General features: G+C 38.1%; 1 protein-coding gene across 1 annotated transcript in view; it reads right to left on the bottom strand.

The window, feature by feature from the left end:
- The window catches only part of LCBK1 (long-chain base (LCB) kinase 1), a 140251-nt gene that overhangs the window by 80403 nt on the left and 35507 nt on the right, over window positions 1–24341 (bottom strand). Inside the window, exons 4-5 of the mRNA XM_089386998.1 lie at window positions 20160–20756; window positions 19587–19943 (exon numbers count right to left, since the gene is read on the bottom strand). Coding sequence (XP_089243124.1) covers window positions 19587–19943; window positions 20160–20612 — 810 coding nt within the window. The 5' untranslated portion in view covers window positions 20613–20756. The remainder of the gene's footprint in view (window positions 1–19586; window positions 19944–20159; window positions 20757–24341) is intronic.

Genomic DNA, 24341 nt, shown 5'->3' with positions numbered 1-24341 from the left:
TTGGAAATAATGGAAAATGTATGCTTAATGTTACTTGGCACATGCAGATATGAACAGTTTAGCATCAATGCAAACGTCAAAGAAGGAAGGTAGCATACTAACAATTGACAAAAACCAACTCTAGTGCAAAACATTCTGGCACATGCAAAATTTAGTTAAGAGATACTTTGGTACAAGAGTTTTACTAGGGTGCCCCAAATTTGACTTAGCCAAAATTAATCCCTAATACATTCAACTTTGATCAACAATGGATTTCATAAAAACATGCTCAGCTTTGACACTTGACATGACCAACAAAGTTCTCCATCAATGCAACCCAATTCATTGAAAGGGATACTAATAGACGTATACAAATGCTACTTAAAAGCCACATGTACTAAGCCAAATGAGCCACCAGCATCAAAACTTTATCACATCTTTCACACCTATATTCATTTCAAGGCCAACCTTATCTAAACTCTAAGCTATAACAGATAGTGGTTACTTTGCAGATTGAGAATCCCACCAGCCCAAATTCAAGTTTGCTCACATCAACTACATATAAAGGCATCATAATCTTCAAATGGTGCATCATAAATGTGGGAATGTCGGTCAAAAGACCGTTTCAAATTTAAATGTAATATCTATTATGAATTTATAGTCATAATCGTTACTTGTTTGGACTTTAGAGATCCTTGAGGTTCTTTGGGGATTTTCGTATAATATGAGGATCAAAGATGCATGAACCAACTCCTTGGTGAGATGATTCCCCTTTACAAAAAACTCTCAAAAATATATATCCCAACATTGCTTACTCTATGCTCATCACCTCTTACTTCCAACATCTAGATGGTTACAATAACAAGAAGTGACATGAGCAAAACTACAATACTAGGTCAATGAAGAGACATAGACTCCATTGCAAACAAACAATGGAAAACAAGAATTCCATTACACTCTTCCTTCTCTTGGACGTTGGAACATGTTGGTTTTGGGTTGCTTTATAGTGCATCTGTCAAAACTACAACACAAACGAAAGAACCAAACCCTATGTATGGTACCCACCAAGCCAGGTGGGAAAACCTTAATAGTTTGTGTTCAATGTTTGGAATAATGGAAAACATGTGCTAAGTGTTATTTAGAACATGCAGATATGGACAGTTAGCATCAATGTAGACCTCAAAGAAACAAGGTGGCGTAGTGACAATTGAAACAAATCAACTCTAGTGCAAAAGATTCTTGCACATGAAAAATTTAGATCATAGACACATTGGCACAAGAGTTTGACTAGGGTGACCCAAATTTCAATTGGTCAAAATTGATCCCTAAAACACTCAACTTTGATCAACAAGAAATTTCATAAAAAACTTGCTCAACTCCAAAACTTGACATGGCCAACACTGATCACCCTTTTGATAACCCATATATGGTCCAACTTGTTTTAGCCTGCAAACAATTGCAATGCCTAGGATGAACTATGATTTGTCTTTGCTTTTCCTATCATAAATATGAAAGCAAGCAATAAGCAAGTGTCCCACTACGAAGTATTACAAGCATCTAGATTATATTATATTGACAATAGAAATTAGTTTAGATATTATTGAGTTCAATGATAGCATATCTGGAAGCATGATGAAATGCTTTGAGCATCACATATATTTTAAAGAGTTTGAACTACAAGAGATCCTAGTGATATACAACCACAAATGAAAAATCAGCTTATGAATACATCTCTTATAAATTTGCTTCGTTAGTTGTTAATATATTGCACTATAGTTGTTGCTAATAGACTATTTCTAAAAGCTAACACCTGATGGGTATAGTCACAAATTTGAAAGTAAAATCAAGGGGAGGTAAATGCATGCAAGGTGGTGGAACATGAAATGAGGATCAAGCATTTATGGTGATGTGATGGCAAGATAGAAGGCAAAAAGGCTAGGGTGAATTTTGCTTCATTCATAAAGTTCTTTGCAATTTATAGAGGTTCTTGAGCTGAGGTTGAACTTCTAGCTACTGAATCTGGGCTTTATAAGAGACCAATAGCTAGTCATTGGGAAGAGGTTCCAATGTCGGGAGAGGTATGTAGGTTGGTTTCTAGCTACTGAATCTTGGGCTTTATAAGAGACCAATAGCTAGTCATTGGGAAGAAGTCACAATGTTGGGAGAGGTATGTAGGTGTTCATTTGTTGCAAAATTTGTAAGACATTACTAGTATGTTGTTTGAACTTTGTATATTGTAAAGTCTTTTCTCTACTTTTCTCTACCCCTAATTACCATCGTTAGAACTACCAAGGCTAAGATCCATGATCAGGATACTCCCATGTTCCTTTGGGCAAAAGAATCCAACACAGTCGTATACATTCAAAATGGGAACCCTCATAAGGTCTTGGAGAAAAAAAGTTCCAAAGGAGCTGCTCACATGGGTGAAACTGGAAGTGGGTCATTTCCACATCTTTGGGTGTCCATTTTATAACCATGTACCTTCAGAGAAGCAACGAAGCTAAAGCCCTCAACACAAAAGGACATCTTTGTGGGGTACAACGAGACTTCAAATGCATATAGAGTGAACAATCCATCACAAGGAAAGACAGTGGTGAGCAGGTATGTCAAGTTCAAGGAGAGTCGACCCTTTAGGAAGTCACATGAACCCATTCCAACAGTGACAAAGTATAAGGAGCAGGAGGCTCCAAAGATTGAGAAAAGACCAGCACCACCACCAGTTGTTGTTGATTTATGGTAGCATTGGATGTGCTCTAAGCCTCAAAATTTGCAGGGAGGCTAAGACATATGTATTCCAAAATACCCAGAAATCGTTTTGGGAAATTCCATTTGGAAACAGTTTTATTAAAATAAATAATTATTTTTAATGGGTGCCTATGTCTAAACTTAGGAAATTAAAATAATTAAAGGGTATTAATTAAACTAAGGGTGAAACTTCTAGAAGAAGACGAGGATCAAATCAATATGATTTGAGCCATTGATTAGAATGTAATTTGGGTCGTTGATTACTCAACTGGAGGATTATAAGAAGGACTTCGATGGGCATTTGGAAAACACACCAGGCAAATACTCAGTTACCTAAGTAAGATCGATTTTCTCACTGGTCAAAGTTTGACAAGAGGAAACTGAATAAGAGGGAGAGTTGCAAGTGAGAAGGAGAGAGGGAATCAGCATCAGTCAGGAATGCAGGAGCAGAAAGAAGATGCAGAGCAGAGGGGCAACGCAGAGGCCGTGACGTTGGGACTACGCAGAAGCTGATGCAGTGAGATGCAGAGGGGGCAGTATGTCCTCTCCAGGGTCAAAATCCCGCTGAGAAGCATGGGAATATTGTCTATAAAATTTCTCACAAAAATTCCTCTTCTATTATGCTGGTTGTATCTTGTACATGAGATTTTTGTCGAAGATCAATAAAGAAACCCTCTTATGTTGCACTAGTTTTCCCACATTGGGTTTTTCCGGGGACAATTGTCTAAAAATAATTGTCATTGTGATTATATTGGTGCTAGTATTTTTCCTTGCATTTACTTTCCGTAGTATTTTAATTGTGAAGGCTGCAGTACAATTTATTTTGATATTCACTGTAGAAACACTATGAATAATTTATTTTTGAATTAATAAGTAGAAGAAATAATATCAGTCATTGCAGTTGGATTTCTATTTAGAAATTTGCACATGGTATCAGAGTGAGTTAAGGAGGAGTGTAGACCGAAAGAGCCAGCGTTGAAGAGAAGGTGGGAGTTCGAAAAAACTGCATAGGCAGAAAATCGAATCCCTAGAAGAATTGCGCAATCCAGTCTATGAGGGCAAAATTTCATAGGAAAATATCTCTCTGAGAGAGTCGACAAAGAGGAAGATTTCCAGATCAAAGGTTGCCAGTGATAGAGGGAGCAACGCAAAAGCTTTAGCATAGAGCAGTCTTCAGGTGAAGATGCAATTTTTTCTGCAGCAGTTGCTGGGGCAAAAAAGCGTCAGAAATTGATAGGAAAAATAGCACAAAGAAAGATGGAAAATCAAGATATTGTTGAATTATCTTCTAGATTGGAAGAAGAATTCACATGCTTGTCAAGTTCAGCGTCGGTAGATGTTTGGTATATTGATAGCGGGGCTGCAGCCATATGACTGGAGTACGAGAATATTTCGCGAGCTATGAAGAAGAGAAAATGGACTTCCAAATTACTATGGTCAACAGAACGAAGTGAACTCCAGTACGGAGAAGCACCATAGCATTTCAAACAAAAGCAGGAACCAGCGTTCGAGCCACTAATGTTCTTCATGTGCCCGGGTTAGGAATGAATCAGATACCAGTGTCCCAGTTACTGGACAAGGAATACGATGTATACTTCATTGGAAGGAAAGTATATGTCAAACATCCAAGCTGGAATAAGAAGACACAAATTGGAGCTCGAAGCAACAGACTATATAGATTGCAGCTCGAGTCTCCAATGGCGCTGATACGCAGCAATCATAATGGTGAAAGGGCACTGAATGAACTATGGCATCGGCAAATGGGAGCACTGAGGATGCTCAAAGAGACTGTTATAGGAGTTCCAGTCCTTAGTACTGAGAATGATGATGTATGCAGAGGATGCGTACTACGGAAGTACACTAAAGCAGTGTTTTCCAGAAGTAACAACAGAGCAGAAAGCGTATTGGGATTGATACACTCTGATATTTGTGGCCCAATGTCCACAAGAGCTCTTAGTGGTGGCGAATACTTCATCACCTTTATTGATGATCACTCTAGAAAAACCTGGATCTATTTCCTAAAGACCAAGGATGAGGTCTTTGATCGGTTCAGAGAGTTTAAGGCTCTCGTAGAGAACATGACAAGGAAAAAGATAAAGGTATTGTGTTCAGATAATGGTGGAGAGTATACAGACAAAGACTTCACAGATTTCTGCGCAGAGGAGGGCATCAAAAGAGAATGGATAGCTCCATACAATCCAGAGCAGAATGGAGTAGCAAAGAGAAAGAATAGAAGTATTGTTGGGGCGACAAAGGCTATGTTGTATGACCAAGACTTGCCTAGATTCTTATGGGCAGAGGCTTGCAGCACAACAGTGTATATCCAGAATAGAACTCCTCACAAAGCATTGGGGAAGAAAACGCCTAAACGTTTCTTCACAGGGAAGAATTTAGAGGTGATTCATCTCAACATATTTGGAAGTGTGGCATATTGTCACATTCCAGACAAGAAGCGTAGTAAACTGGATCAGACTGCATAAAAGGGGTACCTCGTAGGATATAGCGAGACCTAAAAGGCATAAATAATCTACATTCCTAGCGGCAGGAAGATTGTAGTAAGACGAGATGCAAAGTTCATGGAGGATAGAGCTTTCAGGAAATCTCGAGAGATGTCAGCAGAAGGTCAATCAGTAGATGTTCCATTATTCCAACAGTAGTAGAGGCAGGAAGGAGGACAAGCAAGAGGACAGACACCTAGATCAAGCACAGTGACCAGTGCCAGTATTTCCTCATAAACAGGAAATCCAGGTAGTTCTCAGCAGATGGAACCGCAGGAACAGGAGGGAGATTTGATTGAGCCTCCCACCACCACTGGTAGAACCAGCAGGGAAGTATGGCGAATGTTAAGGGACGCAGAGGAGCTTGTCGGAGCTCCTAGAACCAAGAAGAGGCAGTGTAGACAGACTAACATGTACCAAGCCTTGGTAGCACAAGTTGAAGAACCCTCCAACTTTCAAGAAGTTGTACAACACCGAGTTTGGGTGGATGCAATGGTAGAAGAGTATAGTTCTATCATGATGAATGATGTCTGGGAAGTGGTACCTAGACCAGAGGATAGATCAGTGGTAGGATCAAGGTGGATCTACAAGATCAAGTATGTTGTAGATGGCAGTATAGAAAAGTACAAGGCTAGGTTCGTAAGAAAGGGGTATGCACAAAAGGAAGGAATAGACTATGAGGAGACCTTCACCCCAGTAATCAGATATACCTCTATCAGATCTGTTATATCCGTAGTAGCTCAAATGGGATGGGAGATTCACCAAACGGATGTCAAGACAACATTCTTGAATGGGGTGATAAAAGAAGAGGTGTATATAGAACAGCCCGAAGGCTTCGAAACTCATGAAAAGAGAACTCATGTTTGCAGGTTAAAGAAAGCCATGTATGAGCTCAAGCAGACACCCAGAGCATGGTATGGTCAAATTAATAGTTACTTGCAACAGTTGGGATTCGTCAAGAGTGATGTTGATCCCAATCTCTACTATCTAATGGTGGAGAATGAGCCACTTATCCAGGTATTATATGTGGATGACTTGTTTCTACGAGGGTCATGTAAGCTCATAAAGGACTGCAAGAAGAATCTTGAAGCAGAATTCGACATTAAGGATATGGGGTTGATGCATTATTTTCTAGGCTTGGAAGTTTCGCAGAAGAATGGGGAGATCTTCATTGGGCAAGGTAGATATGCTACAGAGATTCTGAAGAGATTCAGAATGTAGGATTGTCGACCCATGGCTACACCCATGATCACCAACTAGAAGAAAATAGATGCATCAGGAGACAAGGAAGGTGGACCCCACGCTGTACAGACAGCTCATTAGGTAACTCATGTATCTAGTCAACACTAGGCCAGACATTTGCTTCGCTGTCAACACCCTTAGTTAGTTCATGGTGGAACCGAAAAGGGTGCATTGGGCAGCAGTTAGACACATTCTTAGATATGTGTGTGGAACAATCAGATATGGGTTGAAATACACCCAAGGAGATGACATCAGATTGAATGGATTCACAGATGCAGATTGGGCAGGTAGTTTAGTAGACCAGAAAAGTACCTCCGGGTATTGCTTCAGCGTTGGATCAGGAATGATCTCTTGGTGCAGCAGGAAGCAGAAGTCAATAGCTCTAAGCTCAGCAGAAGCAGAATATATGGCAGCCAACACAACTATGTGCGAAGCTATATGGTTTAGAAAACTACCTGTGAGTTTCTTTAGGAAGAGGATGGAAGCGACCAATATTTTATGCGATAATCAGAGTTGTATTAAACTCTCTGAGAATCCAGTATTTCATGATCGGTCAAAACACATTGATATGAGATGTCACTTTATCAAAGATTGTGTTCAACGTGGGGCAATACAGTCGCAGTATGTCTCCACAGGAAATTAGGTAGCAAACGTATTTACAAAAGCTCTAGGAAGAGCTAAGTTCATCCAGTTCAGGGAGGAAATGGGTATGGTAGACAATCCGTTTCAGTAGCAGAAATAGGTGGTTCTCAGTTGCAGTGGCAAAAAATGAGAGGGAGTTGCAGTACAGAAGCAGTGTTGGCGGTGGCAAGGCCAGCAGCAGTACAGATGCAACATTTGTGCAGTAGTTGATTGACAGTGTCAGACATCAACAACATAGAGGAAGATGTCAAAGAATCAGAGTAATGCTTCAGCAGGTTGCATTACTAAAGCACATTCCTTGCTAGGGAGTGTTGATTTATGGTAGCATCGGATGTGCTCTAAGTCTCAAAATTTGCAGGGAGGCTAGGACACATGTATTCCACAATACCCAAAAATCGTTTTGGAAAATTCCACCCAGAAACAGTTTTATTAAAATAATTAATTATTTTTAATGGGTGCCTAAGTCTAAACTTAGGAAATTAAAATAATTAAAGGGTATTAATTAAATTGAAGGTGAAACTTCTAGAAGAAGACGAGGATCAAGTCAATATGATCTGAGCTATTCATTAGAATCTAATTTGGACCGTTGATTATTCAACTGGAAGATTATAAGAAGTACTTCGATGGACATTTGGAAAACACACCAGGCAGATACTCAGTTATCCAAGTAAGATCGATTTTCTCACTAGTCGAAGTTCGACAAGAAGAAATCGAATCAGAGGGAGAGTTTCAGGTGAGAAGGCGAGAGGGAATCAACATCAGTCATGAGTGCAGGAGCAGAAAGAAGACACAGAGCAGAGGAGGAACAGCGCAGAGATTGTGACATAGGGACTATGCAGTCCCTACACAGAAGCTGACACAGTGAGACGTAGAGGGGGCAACGGGTCCTCTCCAGAGTTAGAATCTGCTGAGAAGCATGGGAATATTGTCTGTAAAATTTCTCACATAAATTCCTCTTCTATTCTGTTGGTTGTATCTTGTACATGAACTTTTTGTTGAAGATCAATAAAGAAACCCTCATCTGCTACACTGGTTTTCCCACATTGGGTTTTCCCAGGGACAATTGTCCAAAATCACTGTGTCATTGTGATTATACTTGTGCTAGTAGTTTTCCTTGCACCTACTTTCCAAAGTATTTTAATGATGAAGGCTGCAGTAGAATTTATTTCGATATTTTTGTAGAAACACTGTAAATAACTTATTTCTGAATTAATAGGTAGAAGAAATAATATCAGTCACTGCAGTTGGATTTCTATTTAGAAATTTTCACAGTTGCGACTCAAACTTTAGATCAGGATGAGTTGGAAGTTCCTTCTAGTTTTGTAAGGAGGAGGCCAAGATGGCTTGAGCAAACATAGAGAGATGCTCAAGAGCATGTGGAGGCTTCTACAAGGACTTTAAGGGAAACTAGACCACCACAGCAGAACAACGAAAAAGACAACAACAACAACAACAAAAAAAAATTATAAATAACAACAACAACAAAAAATTGGTTATATGGCACTTGTGAGTGATAGTAGTGATTTCGAGCCTTCCAATTTTGAGAAGGTTGCAATTCAAGTAGGTTTGGAAGGATGCCATGGTGGATGAGTATGCCTCCATCATGAAGAATGATGTGTGGGACATTGTGCTCAAGCCAAAAGAAAAATCAATGACTAGTTCCAGGGGATTCTACAAGATCAAGCATGTTGTGGATGGCAATATTGAAAAGCGTAATACAAGATTTATGGCAAGAAGGTTTTCCCGAAAGGAGGGAGTGAGTTATGAGCAAACAGTTGCTCCACTTCTCAAGTATACTACTATCAAGGTTGTTATATCTATTGCTTTAGACATGAGGTGGAGGATGCATCAAATGGATTTGAAGACAATCTTCCTCAATGGAGTGATTAAGGAGGAGGTCTACATTAAGCAGCGTCAGGGTTTTTAGGTGAATGGAATAGATTCTCATGTATGCAAGTTGAAGAAGGCACTATACGGACTCAAGCAGGTACCGAGCGCATGGTACTTGAGGATTGATGGGTTTTTGCTAGACATGGGCCTCACCAAGAGGGAGGCAAATCCCAACCTGTACCATGTACTACTTGGGGATGGTTCACTCATCCTGGTCCTTTACATGGATGACTCTTTCTCACAAGGCCAGAGAAGCTTATAAAGATGTGCAAGCGAGATCTTGCTTCAGAGTTCAAGATGAAGAACATTGGCATGATGCACTATTTTTTAGGATTGGAGTTATGGCAGCAAACAGGAGAGATTTTCCTGGGATAGGGAAAATATGCAGTTGATATCTTGAAGAGATTTGAGATGGTAGATTGCAAGCCTATGTCTACACCCATTATTACCAACTTGAAGAAGTTGAATGCTTCCAGGTCAAAGTTGGTGGATCCCACATTGTACAGGAACCTAATTGGTTCTTTGTTGCATCTAGTCAACACTAGGCCAGATATATGCCTTGTTGTGAGCACCCTAACCCAATTCATGGTAGAGTCGAGGAGGATGCATTAGGTTGCAGTGAAGCATGTGCTTTGGTATCATCGAGGTACAATGGAGCAAGGTGTAAGGTATGTCAGGAGTGGTGGAGTGTAGTTACAGGGTTACATAGACTTTGATTGGGTCAGGAGTGGAGTGGATAGGAAGAGCGCCTCAAGGTGTTGCTTCAACTTCAAATCAATGATGATCTCATGCTTTAGCAAGAAGCAGTCTTCCTTGGCACTCAATTCAGTAGCGAGTTTGGCAAGTTGTGAGGCCATTTGTCCTCAAAAGATGCTCATGGGATTAGTTGGTTTCAAATTGGATCCCACATTGATTCACTGTGATAATCAGAGTTGCATCAAACTCTCAGAGAATCCAATATTTCATGACAAGTCCAAGAATATAGAGGTCATATATCACTTCATCAAAGACAAGGTCCATAGGGTAATTGAATAGCAAAACATCTTTAGAGATGAGCAATATGTTGATATTCTCACCAAGCCCTTGGTGAAGGGGAGGTTTTTTTCTACAAAGATAAGATAGGGGTGGTGTAAATAACCTTCCTCGCTAGGAGATAGCTCAGATAGGTGCTTTTACATAGGCTAAGTGTCAAGCATGCAAAATATGTCCAAAAGCCTCTTTAGGTACTTTTTCAATTTATGAAGTAAGTGATTTTAGGATTCTTTCCCAAGTCTAACTTAGGAAAAGCACATTAATTAATCAATTAATGTTGGCTATTGGGCTAAGGTTTTCTAATGAAAAGTGAATTAACTCACTGAAAAGTGAGGCCTATGATCTAATCCCAACCATCCATCACTTAGGATATCTAGGGTTAGGGATCTAGTGCAATGAAAAATTATAAAAAAAGCCTAAGGGAGAGGAGGGAGACACATCAAACTATTAGGAGAGCAAATTTCTCAAGAGTGTGAGATTCAAGACTGAATGTGCAGCTAGAGATTCAAGTGAGCACAACAATTTTTACAAGTGGAGCACACAAGTGAAGGGCCAAGAACTTTCTGGTGTTGATGTCAAAAGTTTGTCGCAAACTTGGAGAGGCCGGGACGTTGAGGCCAAGTTCCAACAAGTGTGCCACGAATGTGGGGACGCTGAGAGGGTGGAGGCCGCACTAGTGGAGGGTCGAGCAGCTTCAAGAGGGTCATACTTGTGAGAGACAGCCAGCAAAAGTGCAAGGAAAATTTTTGGGGGGCAATTTTGCCATGTTCCAATAGTTGTATTTCCTGTGTATTCTCTGACGGTTATTATCTATGTTAAGGGAGCCCATAATATTCCTGAATAATAAGGTCAACGAAAAAATTGGAGGGTGAAATCTTTTGTTGTGTTTGGGACTGGTTTTCTATTTAAGTTTCTGCTGCAATTTTGCAAATTATTTAAGTTAAAATACCAGTGTATTTTTATTCTGCAGTTTTTCAAATAAAAATTCACTGGGTGAATATTTCCCTGGGCATAAAATAAATTGCTAGGAATTTAAATCAGATCTAGTATTTAAAAACCTAGAAATACACCCAAGTATAATGGAGTTGAAGAGTGCAAGAACCATGATAGACAAGATTTGGTGTAAAACGTATCGAAATACAAAGGAGTTGATCATAAATTTTGGGTCAAAAACTGTGATTGAATGGTGTATCTAAAAAATTGCAAGTTGACAAAGGTTGTGTGGAGAATACCAACCAAGGAATAGTGGAGTGCACACAAACCTATAGTGAAGCATTAATGTGTGGTCAAAACTCAAAAGTATGGCATATGTGCATGTTACCAACAAAGAGGGCAATTTTAAAATGGGTAATACAGGATGCAAGTGTATGTTATTAGTTATGATGAGCATTAGAAGCATATCAATAATGGGATCTTCAAAATCAAAAGCTTGTGAAAAAGTGCAATTTCTTATTTAATGACAAAATGTCACTGTGAACGAACCAAAAACTTTTAACAATGCAAAAGAACCAATTTATCTAGAACTTATTGATGATTAAGGGGCACATGAAGAATCATATTATTCAAACAATACATAAACCAATACATTACAATCATTAATCAAGACGGTAGAAGATTCAAGCATAAGTCCCAACAATGTTAATAAAGTGAAAGCCTAGATTACAAAAACTAACAAAGTGCACAAAAGGAGAATATGTAACTTCGAAGAAGCATGTTATTGTAAACGCCACCTATAATTAATTTGCATGTCTACAATGCTAACCATAGAATTGCCTCAAAATTTCGAAGCAACAACTAAACAGAAGAATGGCACAAACTTATTGATGATTAAGGGGCACATGAAGAATCATATTATTCAAACAATACATAAACCAATACATTACAATCATTAATCAAGACGGTAGAAGATTCAAGCATAAATCCCAACAATGTTGATAAAGTGAAAGGCTAGATTACAAAAACTAACAAAGTGCACAAAAGGAGAAAATGTAACTTCGAAGAAGCATGTTATTGTAAACGCCACCTATAATTAATTTGCATGTCTACAATGTTAAGCATAGAACTGTCTCAAAATTTTGAAGCAACAACTAAACAGAAGAATGGCACAAAGCTAGGAAAAACAAGATAGACTCATTCCAAAAGAACCAAACTTAAACATGATAAACTTCATGAAGATAAGAATGTCATTGGAAGCAAATGGGTATATGAGACAAAGTACAAATATGACGGTACAAATTATAACTATAAAGCACAATTGGTAGCCAAAGGCTATGCACAAAACGAAGTAAAATATGAAGAAACTTTCATGCCTATTGCAAATATCAATACAATTCATACTAATGCTAACATTATAATGCATTATGGATGGACAATGTATCGAATGGATGTAAAAGTGCATATCTAAATGGGTGGATAAATGAAAATGTCTACATTGACTAACACCTAGCTTCACAAATTCAGAATGAAAATCTTGTGTAAACTGCCAAAAGCATTGGATAGGTTGAAGCAAGCACGCAAAGCATGGTATGTGCACATTCATGTATATTTTATATAGGTTGAGCTCAAGTATGTAAAGGCCACTTGGTGATTTATTCCACTTTAGATGTTGATGATTTGATAGTAACTAGAAGTAGTGGACCCAAAATTTCAACAAGAAAGGAAGACTTACTACACATTTTTTAGATTAACAGACCTTGTAAACTCACATTACTCTCTTGGGAGCATAAATCTAGTGGGACCTTGCCAACATATAGTAAACTGGGTACTCCTAAGGTATAATAAACTGGGTTGCTTTCGTTAGACTTTTGCTCATTAGATATACAAATCCAACAACTTCATCCTAAAAAGAGTAATTAAAACCTATCGCTTGTAACATGCTTCCAGTTATTTGTTCTCTCTACTACCTTACTTTTTTGTTGTGGGCTATATAACACCATTAGCTATCATTATATGCCAAGTGACATGCAAAAGCTATTTAATTCTTTTGAACTATACTATTACTGCATGCTATGCTCAATCTAAAAAACCTCAATTCTATTACCCCATCAGTTTTCTACCATTTTTTAATGCTTTATACTTTTTCTTCAAAAATATAGCCAAGCCTTTCATGTGATATCAACTACAAATCTAAGAGAGTACCCACAACACTCAAAACTGGAACACAACCAAGTATACAAAGAATATAATTACAACATAACCAGAAACAAGAGACAATAAGATGTAATTTGTAGAAAATATCCTTGTATATTGATAATGCAAGGAAAGAAAACAATGTTCACTTTCCTCTTCATGTGGGGTGACCTTTCACTGAGCATAGCTCCAAATACACAACAAAAGACAAACATTACATAGTCTCATATCACTTTTTATAGCTTTTCCATATTGAAAACCTCCACTACTTCTAGTCCCATCACTAATGGGTGCCAGCTACCTAGAGGGCCTTATAAAGTGGACCCCTTTAAATTGAATAACTATCCACTACTAACCAGTGGGACTTATCCATGGAATAACTATCCACTACTATCCACCAAGACTCTTGGATTGGGGAATGCTAGTGTGGGGAGACGCACAAGGGGTGCATGACCCTCAAATTTTAGGGAAATTTCGGTGGACACGGGGATGTTAGTATAACATAATTGATCAATATATCCATACATAATTGAATTAAATAATGAAATACACCAGTCCATATTCATCATTCATAATAATACATACATCATTCATAATCATCATTCATCAATACACCACAAGATTCAATAATGAAATACATTGATCCATATTCATCATTCATCATTCAAGAATCTACATTGATTTAAAAATTAAATTCATCGTTCATCATTCTCGATTCTAAATTGATTTAAAATTTAAATTCATCATTCATCATTCTATAATCTAATTAGTACTAAATAAAATAAACTATAGTAGATATTGAAGTTTGAACACTGGAATAGTAAATTAATATAACTCAAACTCAAAATGGCTTCTTATGGGCATCCCCCCTCAAAAGGGTTGTTTATGGGTGTCAACCCTCAAAAGAGGTGTTTTTGGGCATCCCCCTTTTGAGGGGGGATACCCAGAAGCACCCCTTTTAGGGAAATGCATCCCCCACACTAGGGAAACCTTTCCCTTGTGTCTCCCCGCATCTCACCAAAAGGGGTATGTGGAGAAACATTTCACCAAGCATCCCCCCATCCTAGGTGTGTGGGAAGCATGGGGTGAATGGACCCCACACTAGGGGACGCATCCCCATTGAACATTGTTTATTGTGACTTTCAATAACTGCTAAAGGAACTTGTTGGTTCATCACTATAGCTTCAAATTTTTATAGATGTATGTTGCCTCTCCTCAATGCAATCACTTTATAGTTTTACTTCACATTTTTAATCAATCATTTGCCAACCTTAAATTGTACTTCACGATTATGTTTAATAAGTTAATAACTAAAGACCAACGAACTTGTCACTAGCAATGTGTAGTGATGAGTTTCACAACCTTTATTAAAGTTCCAATCTAATGAGCTTCACTTAGTACCTTAAGGTAGACGTGAGGGGACTTATATGTAGGGGTTGAATTTATGGCATGGAGAAGTGATGACTAACAAGTAAGATACACAAGTTATAGATCTAAAGCCACTCCAACATTCTCCTCTTAAGGTGGATACCATCATACCATGGACACCTTAAGCTAGCCATTGGGTCATCTAGAGGTAGTGGTTGAACTTATAGCACCAAAAATTAATGACTTAAATGCACGTTTCATAGGCCCAACACCAACCCCATGTTCTCCTTCAAACTTGCAAAAATCGTTCGATCTATTGGATTAAGTCCTGAAAAAAAACTCATGCCACTTGTTAAGATAGCCCAGGTTGAAATCCTTGCAAGCAAGCTTTGGTAAAAAGACACACATAAGACCATGTGAAAGTCTCGATGACATCAACAACTACATGTATAGAGAAAATGAAGTCAACTAGCTATATTCATAAGCTAAGACAAAATGTTCTTGTTATAATAACACCGATAATTTGATGGATATAAAGAAATTCTTCTCTAAGCATTGAACATAAAACACATCCAAAAAATCCAATATGCCTAACCATTGTTGTTTAATTATAAGTATATGTGTCTCCTATTTGCACAACATATCAAAGTATTTACACTCATCTTATTGTAACTATTTAGAATTGTTGTGGGGTACATAATCCTCCTCTCCTTCATGAAATGACATTGATGTAATCCATTCCTTATGGGGCATCATATGCGTTGATTCTAAGTACCAACAATCCTTAGACTAAACTATGTCACCTTGTAAAACAAAAAATGTTTCATTATGATTATCAAAAATGTTTTCTATAGGTTTTAAAAAATTCTATAATATTAGATTTGTGTCTTGGTTTGTCAAATCTAAAGTGAACTATCTTCCTCTTACCAAAAGGCGAGTCACATTTCTTTTATGTCATCTTTTTCTCTTCCATTGCTAAAATTTTACATTTAATGCCTTCTTACACCTACCACCTTGTACATTGACATTAGCCTTTTGATTTTCAAACAACATGCTCTCTTCACTAGAATTTAGGCCAAACTTCTTCATGCACTTCTCTCTATGCAAGAGATATCTTAAAAGATTTTAAAATCACCCACCACTAGCAACAAGAATTCATGTTGCATTCATGCTAAAAGGATTGCAATAGCCTATTCAAAACAAGAGAAACAAAAACTTGTTCTTCAATCAGCATTCCAGTTTTTGCCAATCATTCCACAATGTCTTGAAGATTTGACACATGATGAGAAGGTATTTTCTACATGTGTAGAAAAGGCATCAAGCCATGTATCTTTACCCCCAAATACCCCAAAAAGGTAAAATATGTCTCCAAATGTGTGAAAATGGATTAAACAATGTGTCCTTAGCCACAAAAATTCTTCTCAAAAAGAAAGCACACCTCCAAATACGTAGAAACTCCTCTCTTCGGGCAGTTTCTTATCCCTTCTTGCCTCTAGCATGCCATAGCCATCTCCTTAAAGAGAACATTCAACCTTAGGTGGGCTATTGGCCAAACCCAAGTGCAACATAGTGCCATATGGGACCTTTCTAATAAGGGCATTTCTCCTATTCTCATTAACCCCTTTACTTGCCATATGTCATGCACTCGAGGTCCAATATGTATCAGATGCTCATATGGTACTTCGTGCTGAGAAACACCTCGAGATTAGACTCAATTAAGCCAAAAAAAATCCTTCACGCCTTTTTCCTTTCCCTAGCTGATGAGAAGTGCCCATGCAAGCAAGAACAAGGTTCATGGCCTCCAAATCTCTATGTTGCAACTCATCACTACCATTAAACACCAAGGATCCCCTACTATGATAGTAAGCAAAGAAACTCCATGAAAAAGTGAAATGAACCATGCACTTTCAAGGGATAACACTATGCAATAGGTGAAAAATATAAATACTACTAAAAATGAATGCAATATACACAAAAGATGTGGAATATGATATATTACTATAGGTGGAACATCTTATACAATGAGGAGGATTCCATTTTATTTTAATTATTTGGTATATGTGCTACCTAATCCACTTACCTGCTTTCTTATTAATGACCCCTTATATCTAACAAATCTTCATTCTGATCAATTAATCATAATGTGACTTTATATATTAAACTTAGGTGTTAATATTCCAAAACCCCCTAGCTTAACATGACAGTATATTTCTTACTATTATGCCCCTTTACATCAAATATTCCAAAACTTATAAAAATGATTACAAAGAAAACATAAGAAACTATTTTATTTGTATTGCTTATTTCTCCAGATTTTGGGACCTATGTTGATGGAAAAATTCATCTAGATCCACCTAGACAAGCATCTTGCAACTCTTCTTACTAAAACAAGAATCTACCTAAGCAATCATCTTGCCATATCTTCTTCCCAATGTGGGAATGCACCAAAGCAAAAAAATCTTGTCATCTCTTCTCAATGAAGCAAGATTGAATTCACCTCCACTAGTAGATTAAACCTGCTAAAAAAATTCAAATCCATCAGAAAAGATGGCATTTTTCAACTATCTATTGGATAAGATCATCCTCTTCCTCATTTTTCTTCTTCTTCTAAATTTCATGCCATATAACAACTACCTTTAAGTACATTTGCTTGTACTTTATAGTCTGAAGCAATATGTCTATATTTGTACTCTACTTTATACTCCACTTTTGACTTTGAAAAACCATGTCTATCTCTGTGCATTCTACTTCTCAAAAGTCCAATGTGTTTCTCATTAATGTGTTACGTTCTAGAGTGGTGCTTCTATGTTTTCTTCTCATAATTGAGTCAATGCATAAAGCTGTCGTTATTGGTTAAGTAATTATGGCCGCATTCACACTATTTGCTTGTTTGATTAAGGTTTCATCCAGGGGCTATATCTTTTATGCACTTCAAGCCATGGATTGTTCATTTGGACCTTTGAATTTCTATGGCATGCCTTGCTCTTTAGCTAAATGTGGATGCAACGATGCACTAACATGGACTAAAATACAAGTGCTTTGACCCAACTAGCATATGTATTTCTGTAAAAAGAATGTTTGCAAGCCACTTCTTCTCTAATCACGAATGCCCTAACACAAGCTTTGTTCTCTTTCTGTCCCTGTATGACAAGCAGGTTTTTGTCGACTATGTATGGCAGCTTCTCTCTATTATCATCTCTACATGAATCAAGTGTCACGAGGGTTTTCTTATTGTCATCGAGGTGTTTCCTATGGCCACACATTGGATTCAATCATTATCATCAAGGAGCTCTATGAGCATGATGCAATAAGGAGTCCATGTGCAACTCAGTCAAAATGTGTCACCTTTTGCCCTCTTAGTTTCTTTTTTCCAATAATCTCCCAAAGAATATATTTGCCTCTATGTTTTACTTTCTTACAAAGATTGACTCTCTCTATTTCCCCAACACTAGTTTTCAATCTTGGATCACCAAACTGATATCAAATATAGACTTAAACTCAAAGCTCAAGTTGAAAAATGCTTTAAAACCCATCAACTGGGTTAACTCAGGTGGTTGGGAGGAATGATTGTTAATGATTGTTATACTCCCCACCCAGCTTCAATTCCCACAAGTAACATGTTGAGCTCATATCGAGTATAATGTTGTAATGGCATCAAGCCTAGTTTTTGAATGGCCTTGAGCCGTGAAGAATTATCTTAACTTGCCTCTGCGCCAAAGGGTGAGGTGCTTGGTTACATGGGAAAAAATGCTTTAATAACATGTTAAAAATGAATGCAAGATACACACAAAACGTGGAATATGATAGATTAGTATATAGGGGCCCCCCAATTTTCAATTCTAATCAAATGCTCTATGAAAAGGACTTGACCATAGATTCATCAAGATTTTCAAACTTTATCTAATAAAATGAGGAGGCTCCCTTTTATTTCACTTATTAGATAGTTGTGCTACCTAATGACCAAGCCACTTTTTTAACTAATGATTACTTATACCTAATGGATAATTGTGACTTAATCATGATGTGACCTTAATTGTATTAAATTTTAGTATTGGAGGGTTAATATTCTAACAAAGACTTCAATGATGTATGCCTTGTGATTTCATATCTTATCTGTATTTACATAATAGACATATCTGTCTTCTACGGCTTCACGCTTGATAAATTATTTGTAACTATATTAATACCACAGCCTTAGGTATCTTTCAAGAAAAAGAATGCATATGTACTATGTAAAAAGTTATTTGTATGCTAGATATGTAATATATCAAAGTCTTGAGTGTATTTCAAGAAGAATCAGTTATAGGGATATTTAACCCAGATAACACACACACACATATATATATATATATATATCCCAGCTGGTTCTTTATATCTCCCCTACAAAACTTTAGAGGGAAGGTTGTACGTGTTAGATATTAAAATCCTAGCATATTATCAGTGTCTAGTGCTGTGTTTTGACTGGCAACGGAAACCTTAATCTAGGTCATGAAAAGAGCCAACTGGCGGTTTTTCCTTGAAGCATTTCATCAGTGGTCCATTTATGTATTTTGTACTTGAAAAGAAAATAACTTGCATGTACGCAGAATTTGTGGAAGACTGCTTAAACATAGATAGCTGGTGTAAAAGCCATAGTTGCTTTACACTGACTAATCATAATACCTAACTAAATACTTCAGGCAATCAACATTCAATACACTGCCATAAGTTTCTCTCAGAAAAATTTGAAACTCAGAGAAGTTAATCATAATCAAACATATAATTTGGCAAAAATTGGATTCAGACTTATTCGACATATTATGTTGACGTGCATAGATCTCTGTCTATAAATTTATAGCTGGAGATGGCTTACAGTGACATGTGACCAAACTTTTATAAGTAACAGTTATACAAATATTCCAACTGCTCAATGCAAAAATTAGCTGCAAAATATACCTAAAATACATCCATACTGGATAGAAGTATCAATTTGATACGTGTAGCAATGACTAGAGAGTTTGACACTAATTAAAACTGCAAAGAATATTAGAAAGCAAAAATACTATAATATATAGTACTGACCTTCAATATTGGTTCCACTTTGCCATAGAAAACCTTGCTTGAACGACCTCGTCCTGAACGAGGATTAAGTATGACACGCATAGCAGGAGGACTTTTACATTTAACTGGCTGTCCCGGTTGAAAATCTCTTGAATCAACTGATCCCTGTTGCTTCAAAGGATGTGGCAAGCAATTCACAAAACACTGCAGCTCTGCAAACGCAGAGACCCACCGTAGTGCGTCATCAGGAGTTGACGCCAAGAAATGAAGATCCTTCCGCCTTCTCTCAGATTTTATTAATGACGATGGCACCCATGATCTCTTTACGAGTGGATAAGAATGCACTGTGAAACGTCTAAGTCCATCACTGTACGAAACCTGTTGATTGATCAAGTTTGCAGTTTACTATGTAGAAATTAGTAGTGCCAGTAACTTTTAAGAAAAGATGAGAAATTTCATCAAATGCAGATGAACTAAAGAAAATGAAATGATAGATGTAAACACACTTATAGCAAGTACTAAACTGCAAATATCATAAATGGAATATTATAGCGACATTCAACTATGCTTAATATGGAGGAAAAGTTAACTTACAGCAATGATGTCACCAAGGCTAAGGCGGTGTGTATCCCAAACAAAAACCTTGATGGTAAGCTTTGCATTGACCTCGGCCTTGGTTGTATTTGATTTCTTAGTTTGGCTATCAAGGCTTGTACTCGATTTTTTCTTATCAGGGACCAGCTTTCCAGAAACCAAAAGTTGTCCCAATAGATCAGAACTCTCATCTCCAATATCAATCCTGTGCTCACGTCCATTTACATGCTCTGAATTCTCAACTGACACATTGAATTCATCTGTCTTGGAGGATTTGACTCTGCCTCGCTTTTCACGACCAGTTACGGGAGAAGCATTCTGCCCAGAGGTCACCTGAGGAGAAACATTAGTCCTCTGTGGTTCAGATAAAGCATGACGATGATGATTTTGTGACAATACCAAGGGGTTTATCTTTTGAGAAAGAGCCCCAATCTTCCCCAGGGGGCTCCGCATCTCTCTCCACTAAAAAATAAACCAGATGACTGCAACTTCCACCTGGGATAACGGAGATGCCTATCTGAATTCTCTTAGCCTGCCCATCAATTAAGAAAAGGTTTTGCACTTACAGCGGGACCTATCTAGCATAGCTTTTTCACACTGCAAACAAAAAAATCAAGAACATGCATAAGAAGAAATTAATAAAGGATAATGAACTGTGCATGGTTGTACTTTTCTCCTGAAACTAATGATGCATCTCCCAACACATTCAGAAACATAACGGTGGTTGACCTATCTCACTAAATGGAAATGGACTACTGATGCTAACATAAGACATGAAAATAGAAGTTATAGAGAGAAACATTATGACAAGCATACAAAAGCAAAAGCCATAGTCATTAATTCATACATGTCAAGCAAACAACATTGAGACGTATATACTAACATAGACAATCAATTCATCTAGTTGTCCATAAAGGTAAGAATCAAGATAACACCATAAACAAGAAATGGAAAGCAAATAAATCATGCATCCATAAAGAAAAAACACAGATCCATCATGATCCCAAATATATTAACCGCCAAGAGGAATTAACAAGAGATGGAGTTGCAAGCCATTTGGCGCTTAAAAGATTCAGGTAACCGGGATAAGATGGATCTATGCTAGTATATTTTATTATTAGATATAAATTTTACGTTATGATAATAAATGGCTGGCTTAGATATATATTTTGGTTTATAAATGCTACAGTTGGATGGGACATGTCTACCCTACCTGGGCTGTTGAGGTAGCCTCACTACTCTCGGAGCAATCAATGGATTTGTATACTTTATGTACATCAGTATATAAAGGGAAGTAATAAAAATGAAAACTCATACTGTGATATATATTAATTCAAACTTTAATGAGAATGAAGCTGGCTTGACGTCTTCTGGAAACTGTATTATCTTGGTGCTTAAAAGATCCGGGCAGCCGGGTTAAGATACATTTTACATTGTGATAATAAATGACTGTCTTTTACATTACAGATTTCAAAAGGATATATATTTTGGTTTATAAATGCTACAGATGGATGGGACACATCTAACCCACCTTGGCTGTTGAGTGTGTTGAATGTGCCTCACTACGCTCAGTGCAATCCACAGATTTGTGTAATATACATCATTTTGGGTTCCTAATATACACAGATGGAAGTAGTAAAAATGGAAGCTCATACTGTAATATATATTAATTCAAACTTTAGCGAGAATGAAGCTGGCTTGAGGTCTGCTGGAAACTGTATCATTTTTATTTCTCTCAGTTTGATGTACAAAGGAGTACTTCACCAATCTGAAGGAGAAAGACATGGACTTCTATATAGAACTGGGGGACAATGCCAAGTACCAGGCAACAAGAGTTGCACTGTCAAGTTTCAGAGGGAGTCCAGTAAACCCTTGTTAGTAGAGGACATGCTGTACATTCTGAGCATGACCAAGAATCTGAATTAAGTGGCCACCTTGGATGACAAGGGTTACATTGTGACCTTTGAGGAAGGAAAATATACGTCTGGCCTAAAAATTCCAGGACAGCCAAAGAGATAAGAGTCAGAAATGGCAACTTGTTCAGACTGCAGTTTGAGCCAGTGCAGGCACTAGTAAGTTGCAACCGAGGGTTGGGGGAGTTATGCCATAGGAGGATGGACCATCTTCACCATTTAGCTCTCAACATGCTCAAGGAGATTGTGACAGGGCCGCCAGAGTTCAAGCTCGAGCAGCATGAAGTGTGCGAAGGTTGCACACTGATTAAATATGCCAAGACCAACTTTCTAAGCAGCGACACTAGGCCCAAAGGCATTTTGGACCTGATACACTCAGACATATGTGGGCCCATGTCAGTTGTATCCTTAAGTGGGTACCATTACTATGTGACCTTCATAGATGACTTCTCCAGGAAGACCTGGATATACTTCATGAGCAACAAAGACGAGGTTTTCAGTCAGTTCAAGGAGTTTAAAGCTCTTGCAAAGAACCAAACTGGGAGGAAGATTAAGACACTTAGGTACAACAATGGAGGCAAGTACACCTCTAATGCCTTCAAGGACTTTTGTACATGTGAGGGTATCAAAAAGGAGCCAACAACCCTCAACAAAATGGGGTTGTGGAACAAAATAATAGGGCCATTGTTGGAGTGGTCAAGGCTATGCTTCATGACCAGGAGTTATCCATGTTTCTATGGGCAGAGAGTTGCAATACTGTTGTCTATTTGCATAATAGAAGCCCACAGAACATGTTGGGCACATTAACAATTGAGGAGGCATTTACAGGGACGAAACCAGACCTAGGGCACATCTGCATCTTTGGATGTTTTGTGCATTGCCACGTTCCTTTAGAGAAGAGAATGAAGCTGGAGCCTAATGCAGAGAAGGGAATTCTTGTGGGGCACAATGAGACTTCAAAGGCCTACAGAGTGTATATTCTTGCTCCCAGGAAGACAGTGTACGTGGGGATGTGAAATTTGAAGAGGAAAGGGCTCTTCAGAAGTCTTGCAACATAGATTCACCTACAATGGAGGTTCACGGCCAGCATGCACCAAAGGATGAGATAGCACAGACCCCTCAAAAAACTGTCACGCGGAGTGGAGAGCAGAGCGAGCAGGCCGAACTAGATGAACGGGACGAGGGGCACAGAGAGGAAGAAAACTAAGTGGGCAGAGCAGACACTAAGAGAGGCCCAAGACATGATCTTCAAGGTCCTGTAGTAACAGCAAAAGCAAGCAGTACCTAAAGACTGTCAAAAGGATCTAAAGCAAGAAAAGAGTCACCTTCAACAGGCCTCATCCTTAGCAGAGATTTTTCATCAGTACGGACCTTGAAGCTCATTTGCAGCAAGGATTCATCTTCAGTAACTGTGTAGCAGTGAAAAATTTCTTTCAGTTGTTTCATCATTTTCAACTCTGTGGAAAACCTCTCAATAACATCTGGAAATCGCGAGTTTTTCAACTCGCCGATGTTATCGGCTGAGTTTTTCGGGAGTTTTTCAAACTTGAAAAACTTGCGATTTAATCGATAAACTCCAGATAAAATCCCAATTGAAACAAAAAAATCGTGACTCAAGACCAGGCCATGTATAAGTTGGGGAAAGTCCGATATTTTTAACTCATTTTCTACTTTTTTAATTTTACCGAGTTTTTGCCGATTTTTTCAATTTTCTCCCAACTTTAAAGACTTTTTCAATTTTCGAGCCCTTGTCAATCTTTTCCCAAGTTCAATTTTTTCCACAGATTTTCAGAACTACTCCAAGTAAAGTGACAGAATTAAATGTGACGACCATATAAGTCTGGCTTACTTCATCAATTTGGTTACAGCAAATCTTCATTCTGAGAAAAGGGGCAGTAAGGGTTCAGGGTTCATCATCATTGCAATAGTCTGGAAGATGCTTCATAGTTATATCTAGGCCTCCTTGGGCAGAGTTTGAGACAGTTACAAGAAGGTCATGGAGATGACCTAAGGCATCTAAGACTGAGCCATCATCAGACATTAGTGCTCGGTACTTACAGTAGCATAAGCAGTTTGGCACAGTAGTTTGGACAAACTGCTCCATGAGCTTCCTAATTCATATTCATTCATGAGCATTGCAGTGTTTTGTCGAGGACAACAGTGGCTGTCGTTTGGGCAGTGGCTGTCGTCAGATTGAGCATGTTTGGGCAGTGAGGTTTCCAGGACTTGACATGATATACATACGAGCATAGCAGCAGAACCTTCATTG

This window comes from Pinus tabuliformis, chromosome Q, assembly GCF_031772625.1.
Source record: "Pinus tabuliformis cultivar Carrire ecotype Pingquan chromosome Q, CPIR1, whole genome shotgun sequence".
Lineage (NCBI taxonomy): Eukaryota > Viridiplantae > Streptophyta > Pinopsida > Pinales > Pinaceae > Pinus > Pinus tabuliformis.
Note: the sequence above shows the minus strand (reverse complement) of the source record. Positions and strands in the feature narration are given on the sequence as shown.